General features: G+C 44.5%; 1 protein-coding gene across 1 annotated transcript in view; it reads right to left on the bottom strand.

Annotated features, from left to right (window-relative positions):
- rbfox3a (RNA binding fox-1 homolog 3a) overlaps positions 1 to 6,617 on the bottom strand; it is a 47,127-nt gene extending 40,510 nt beyond the window's left edge. Inside the window, 2 exon segments of the mRNA XM_080455647.1 lie at positions 6,369 to 6,395; positions 6,397 to 6,617. Of these exon segments, the coding sequence (XP_080311773.1) occupies positions 6,369 to 6,395; positions 6,397 to 6,585 (216 nt within the window). The 5' untranslated portion in view covers positions 6,586 to 6,617.
- Positions 6,618 to 7,500: the final 883 nt, after the last annotated feature.

Below are 7,500 nucleotides of genomic sequence, written 5' to 3'. Positions count from 1 at the left end.
ACAGCTGTTTAGACGACCGACTTCAGAGAGAGAGAGAGAGAGAGCGATAACAATATGGAAATAATAATAATACGTATATATAGTGACAGCACGCAGTGGTGTAAAGTAACTAAGTACATGTACTCAAGTACTGTACTTAAGTACAATTTTGAGGTATTTTTTACTTTACTGGAGTATTTCCAATTGTCAGTACTTTTACTTCTACTCCACTACATCTCAGGGGCAAATATTGTACTTTTACTCCACTACGATTATTTGAAAACTTGAGTTACTAGTTACTTTGCAGATATAAATTATGACATTATAAAACATACATTAACCACTTTAGCCCTATTTTATACCTATAGGCTATTTGAAAATAGCCGATCTACAAGCTCACAACGCGTCGCGGTGCGACGCGCTGTGAGCTTGTAGATCTGCTATTTTCAAATATTTTTGTACTTTTACTTTAGGTACTTTAAAGTTGTACAATGCAGAATCACAAATAACGATTTTTAGCAACCTCTGCTGGTCACTACCGTCACTGCATACAATTTCCCTAGTCCTCGATTACCCAGAATTCCATTCGTTTTCACCGGAAGCCGGAAGCGTTTCAAAAAGCGATCTTTTAATTGTTTTATACTATCTACGGATCGTTTCTCTTAGCCAGTGGAGCATTAGTTACCATGAGCTGTGCTTTCTTTTTCTGTTCTTTTTCGATCTTCCAATCCTACATTATCTTAAAATCAGCGTGAGGTTCCTTTTTGTTAATAGCGCGGTAGTTCCTGGCCAAACAGGAAACCGTTGCGGTAGTTCCTGAGGACGTCGGCCACGACGTCATGACGTTGGCCAGGAACGTCATTTTCCCGGGAAAGTCCCCCCCGTACACGTTCAATAGAAAATATATAAATAAAAGGCTTCCGGGGGTGAAATTCACGGAGTGGGTGTTGTGAAACTTTTGCCACTCGCAAAAGATATACAATTTAACTTTAGTTTTGTTGAAAACGTTACCTAGTATTACTTTAAGTACAGTAGCTGTCGAGTAGCTGCGAGTTTGTTTCCGGTCTGCCTGCCAGGTGAGCGTGTAGGGAAAATGTAAGGTGCGAGAAAAGGGTACAAAAATAAAAGAATAAGAAAGGAGAAAACTCAGGGTTAATACAGGTTAACAATGCAATTCTTTTCCCAGCCACTGCTGTAAGTCTGGCTGTTAACCCATTCGATCCCGGAACGCATCTCTGTCGTTTTAGATTTCTTTGGCCATTCAAAAAAAAAAAGAAGCAGATATACAAGCTCAATGCGCGGCACCGAGTGCCGTGCTACGAGCTTGTAGATCTGCTATGTTTTTTTTTTTATCGTAATTTTTTTTTAAATATAATGTACATTTATAACTCCAATCTTTGCTTCTGGGGGTCCCTGGGACAAAATATTTTGAGATGGGGGGGTCCGCGGACAAATACATATCATTTTGGGGGTCCTTGACATGAAAGAAGTTTGAGGAGCACTGATATAGCAACATAAGTAAAAAAAAAAAAATCAAAAAGACATTTGTAGAAAGATTTTAGTAAAAAAGAAAAACTTTATAAAAATATATATATATTCAAAGATTTGCAAACATTTTCATGATATAAAAAAAAAAAAAAGCAGATCTACAAGCTCATCGCACAGCACTCACTATGAAGCTTGTAGATCTGCTATTTTTTTAATAGCCAAAGACATCTAAAACGACACAGATGCGTTCCCGGATTGAATGGCTTAAGGCCACCCTGGAAGTCTGTACTCTACAGTACTTACTCTACTGTATATGGTCTCTGTCAGGGTGGAAAAAACTCACATGTACAAAACTGCCGCTTTTCAGGTTTCAAAATTCAAAAAACAGCAAAAGTAGCTGTTTTTTGTAGTAGATCTACAAGCTCAAAACTCAAGCTTGTACTGTAGATCTGCTACTTTTGGTGCTTTTTTTGCGTGACGCTGTGGTACGATCAAGTAGGGCGTTCATTTACGGAAAAAACTCAAAAAGTTAAAATATGGAGATAAGAGGTTTCTGCCCGACAGCGACGTATATCCAACCCCCCCCTCCCTCTCTCTCTCTCTCTCTCTGTCATCCTCCAATAACTATCTCTGCTCAGTCCTCTCCAGCTCTCCTGACAGTAACAGTTACAGCCTGTGACAAACTCCACAGTGTGTGTTAAAACACTTGCAGTAATGCTGACTCTATCCGTGCATTCTCTCTCTCTCTCTCTCTCTCTCTCTCTGGACTACCACCGCTCCCCCCCATCACTGTCTATATATACTACTGTACCCTAGTCCAATCTGATTGGCCGTGACAGTTTGAAGGCTCTTCAACTAGCGGTGACATGCGGCTGTGCAGCTAATAACTAGCGCCGCGGATATCCTGAGCGGGGGTGTGTGTGTGTGTGTGTGTGCGTGTGTGTGCGTGTGTGTGTGCGTGTTGTGTGTGTGTGCGGTGAAATAGAGTATACGTGCTGAAATACAGGTGAAATACTGCTCATTTGTGAGCGATATTCTGCCGCCATAGTCTGTCCCTGCTGTGAATGCTGTCTGTGTGTGTGTTGTGTGTGTGTGTGTGTGTGTGTGTGTGTGTGTGTGTGTGTGTGTGTGTGTGTGTGTGTGAGAGAGAGAGAGAGAGAGGAGAGAGAGAGAGCTCCTATGCATGGGACTTAGGTAATGCCCGCGAGAGAAAGCCAAGCTGTCTTCTAGAAAACTCTAAAGCAAGCTTAATAATCCTTCCCAATTTTCTCACTCACTCTATCTCTCTCTCTCTCTCTCTCTCTCTCTCTCTCTCTCTCTCTCTCTCTCCTCTCTCTCTCTCTCTCTCTCCCCCCCTCTGTATCTGTATCTGTATCTGTCTCTCTCTCTCTCTCCTCTCTCATCTCTCTCTCTCTCTCTCTCTCTGTATCTCTCTCTCTCTGTATCTCTCTCTCCTCTGTATCTCTCTCTCTCTCTCTCTCTCTCTTACACGTGCATTTTCTAAGATTCTTTTTTAAAGTCTTTCATGTTGTGTGAACTGTGAAGTACGCTGTGAAAAAGTCTTCAGAAAGGCAGTCAGAGACAGACAGAGGGTGTGTGTGTGTGTGTGTGTGTGTGTGTGTGTGTGTGTGTGTGTGTGTGTGTGTGTGTGTGTGTGTGTGTGTGTGTGTAGTATAGGGGGGTTCAGGGGGTGCATTCCTCAGAGCGTACCACCCACCACTCCAAAAGCACACACAGTGCCAAACAGTGACCTACATCAGTCTGAGCAGAATGCTACAATATTAAAGGTGGACTGTGATGCTAAGAGGGAGCAGGCAGCGGAGGGCTCTGAAATATACATCAGATAAATGATGAGGAAGACTTAAAAGTCAAAGAACTGCCATTACCAGTGGTGGAAGAAGTACTCAGATTTTATTTTTTAAACTTGAGTAGAAGTAGCAATACCACATTGTAGAAATGCTCTGTTGCAAGTAAAAGTCCTGTAGTCAAATCTTACTTGAGTAAAAAGTACAAAAGTATAGTTATCAAAGTATACAGTACCTAAGGAAAAGTAATAAAACGTTTCAAAATGTATCAATCTTATTTGATCAATTAATTTCAAATAGGGTATAAAATAGGGCTTAAGTAGTTCATGTATGTTTTTTTTAAATAATAATCTAAATCTACAAAGTAACTAGTAACTAAAGCTGTCAAATAATTGTAGAGGAGTAAATCTACTTAAATTTTTGCGTAAGTATAAACTGTTGAAAAGGGGAAATACTCAAGTAAAGTACCGCACTTGAGTAAATGTTCTTTAGTTACTCTTCATACTGTAGCATGTTAAATACAGCAGACAATCCTCCATTCAAAACTCAATTCTTCATCTCTCCTCTCTGCCTTTTTTTTTTTTGCTTCTTCCTCTCTCGTCCCTTTCTGCCCGCCTGTCTGTAATTTAAGCCCAGATGTAATCTCTCCTTTCCTTCTCTCTTTCTCCATCTGTTTGTCCATCCTGTTGATCTGTCCTCTCCGTCCGGCCGTCTTCCTCTCTCTCCCTCCATTAAGGCTGAAGTCTGGCACATCCGTCCAGACAGTGGAGGCCGGGAGAGAGCGAGAAACAAATTACATTTAAAACCTCCAAATTGAAAAGATGGCAGCAGGGGGAGAGAGGAGAGAGAGCTCTCTCTCGCGCTGTCCTCTCGCCTTCACTCTCTCTCCTGCTCGCCTTCACTCTCTCTCTGTCTCTGTTTCAGTCTCTCCTCTCTCACTCTCTCTCTCTCTCGGCTTCACTCTGTCTTGCTTTCACTCTCACTCTCACTCTTGCCTTCACTCTCACCTCTGTCTCCTGTTTTGTTTATAGCACCCCAACATTTGGGGAAATAGCTTCTGTTTTTTTCTGGCGAGTGCCAGTGAGATTGAGAGAGAGAGAGAGAGGAGAGAGAGAGAGAGAGAGAGGAGAGAGAGAGAGAGAGAGGAGAGAGAGAGAGAGAGAGAGAGAGAGAGAGAGAGAGAGAGACTAGTATATGAGCATTGTGTTTGAGGGAGAGTTTTGATACTGTAGTTTAATTGATGAAGAATACATATTTTCTAAGGCTTTTCTGTCTCCATTCACAGTACACAGTGGGAGATTGACAGGAAACCAGGGAGAGAGAGAGAGAGAGAGAGAGAGAGAGAGAGAGAGAGAGAGAGACGGGGAGCGACACGCGGAAAAAGGTCGTCGGGATCGGGACCCAAAAGCCGCGACATGCTGGCAGGGCTGCACCAGAGCCCACATGCGGCATGTGCCCGGACCGCCAGGCCAGCGGGCATCCTTGATGAAGAATATACTTCTTGAGATCTGTGTGTGTGTGTGTGTGTGTACCTGTGCGAGCATGTGTGTGTGTGTGTGTGCGCGTGTGTGCGGAATACACTCAACACGTGCACAGAGGTCGTACAGTACCTATACAGAACACTAGGTCATTGGTTCTCAAAGTGGGGTCCGGGGACCCCCAGGGGGTCCTTGACGGGGTACCAGGGGGTCCCGGGCAAAATGTGTTAATATATCGTCACAATCATTTTAACCACTTTAACACATTCCATGCCAGAGTTTAATCTCATAATGTACTCACCAGTGCCAGCGTTTTATTGTTGTTTTTTAGTTTTTTTCATGTCGCCACAGACCTCGCTAAATAAGTTAAAAGTGCGCGTTCATTTGGTTCTAAACACACAGCGGATCCGTGAGAAACGGCGAGCGAAAACAGTTTCCAAATCCGTGCCGCCATCTTGAAGCTACAGCCGATGAACGGTAAACAGTGATCAGCGAGGAGAAAAACAACAACCAGAGAAAATCGAGTTTTAAACAGGATCCCAGACAGGAAGCGGATACGATCGAAAAAACCGGAACCCGAATAATTCCGTTTCCGACCGAAACCGGAAACGGAAATGGATCAAAAAAAATCGGAAAGTGCACCTGGGGCACTTAACATGGGAATCGGCGGTTCGCGTAGATCTACGCGACTGGCACGCTGCGGCTTTAAATAGGTTCGCAATGTGTTAATTTCAATATTTTTGGCGGTGCCCCTATAAGTGGGGTTGGGACACCCCATTAGTACACATTTGCTGTACTGTGATTGGCTCATTAGTACACCCCTAGCTGTACTGTGATTGGCTGACTCTATTGGCTGACTCTATTCAGCACTGTGATTGGCTAGCGAGACACATGATGACATTAATAACCAATAAATAGTACTATGCACTTAAAAAAAAACATTTTTTTAAAAAAGTGAGCTTCCATCACTGTGATGACCACTGTGATGACCACACCGCCCACTTCACACTGGGTGTGATTTTTGGGCGGTGAAACCGCCCCTATATGTGAGGTTTGGACATCGACACCCATTGCACCCCCCCAACCCTGCGCTGTGATTGGCCACCATTGTACCCCCCCTAACCCTGCACCGTGATTGGCCAATCACAGTCTATTCAGGACTGTGATTGGCTAGTGAAACATGACACATGTGCATAGCCCTATAAATAGGACTATGCACTTAAGTTAGGGGTGTACAATGGTTGGTCCACAATATTACTTTTCTTTAAGTGAACTTCCATCACTGTGATGACCACTGTGACCACACCGCCCACTTCACACTAGGTGTGATTTTTTTTTTAAATATACTTTGATATTTCATTGTTTGGCTATTCAAAAATAGCAGATATACAAGCTCATAGCGTGGCACAGGGTGCACTTGTAGATCTGCTATTTTTGAAAAATAGTGAACATTTGTGCAAAACATTGAATACATAATATTAAAGTGAACATTTTTAACTCAAATGTTTGCTTCCATAGGTCCCTGGCACAAAACATTCTCAGTTGGAGGTTCCGCGGGCCAAGTATATATCTATTTGGGAAACAGTTTGAGAACAACAACCGCACTATGGTGACTCACCGTTACTGTGGTGGCCGTGAGGGCGGGGCGTGGTGTTGTCGCTCCCCGGCAGGTCGCTCTGCGTGTGTGTGGGCGTGTAGAGCGCCAGGGCGTGCTCGGCGACCGTGCTCTGGCCCGTGTAGTCGGCCGGCGGGTGGGGGTGGGGCGCGGCGTACTCGGCGGGGATCCCGTTCTGCGGGGGCGGAGGGTACTGGGTGGGGGGGTAGGGCTGGGCCATGGCTTCAGGGGTGCTGGGGCCTCTTGGTTACCCTGCGGAAGGGAGAGAGAGAGAGAGAGAGAGAGAGAGGTAGAAGGAGACAGAGAGAGGGAGGAGAGAGAGAGAGAGAGATGTGACGTTAGCTTATGTGGGCTAGCTTAGCGTTAGTTAGTTAAAGTTTATTTCGGTCATGAGCCATAAACAAATATGACATTTCATACAACGTTGTGAGCTTGTCGATCTGCTATTTTCTGCAAAAGCCTTCCCCACAATAGAGAGAGAGGTAGAAGGAGACAGAGAGAGGGAGCGAAAGAAAGAGAGAGAGATGTGACAACAGGTTAGCTTACGCGAGCTCACATTTGCGCTTATTTGTTTTAGACAACGTGCGGACGCGGCGAGGGATTGAGTTTGAAAGAGGAGATGAGTAAGTAGAGATATGAGGGAGAGAGAGAGGGAGAGAAGGCGAAAAAGAGAGGTGACAAGGGAACGCTGGTGACAAGGGAGAAGAGGGGAAAGGAAGAAGGGAGACAAGAGAGGCGAGTCAGTTAACCTGTCTATTTCAATGGAGTTTGAATTAACACCCGCGGTTCAGCCATAAAAATCTCACCGGTGCCCGAGAATGGGAGATGACACTTGCAATCATCAAGCTGCCTGTCTATCCCTCAATAAAATGCCAGGAGAGACACTCAAAATCTAATAAGAACACACCATGGACCTGTGGTGTGTGTGTGTGTGTGTGTGTGTGTGTGTGTGTGTGTGTGTGTGTGTGTGTGTGTGTGTGTGTGTGTGTGTGTGTGTGTGTGTGTGTGTGTGTGTGTGTGTTGTGCGCGCGTGCGTGTGTGTGTGTGTGTGAGTGTGTTGTCATCCTGGTATCCTCCGAGCACAGGGAGAAGTTTATCAGCTTATTTGTGTCTCTTTGATCACGGCGAGACCCTC

The sequence above is a fragment of the Gymnoscopelus braueri genome, assembly GCF_963280865.1.
Source record: "Gymnoscopelus braueri genome assembly, chromosome: 17".
In the NCBI taxonomy this organism is placed as follows: domain Eukaryota; kingdom Metazoa; phylum Chordata; class Actinopteri; order Myctophiformes; family Myctophidae; genus Gymnoscopelus; species Gymnoscopelus braueri.
Note: the sequence above shows the minus strand (reverse complement) of the source record. Positions and strands in the feature narration are given on the sequence as shown.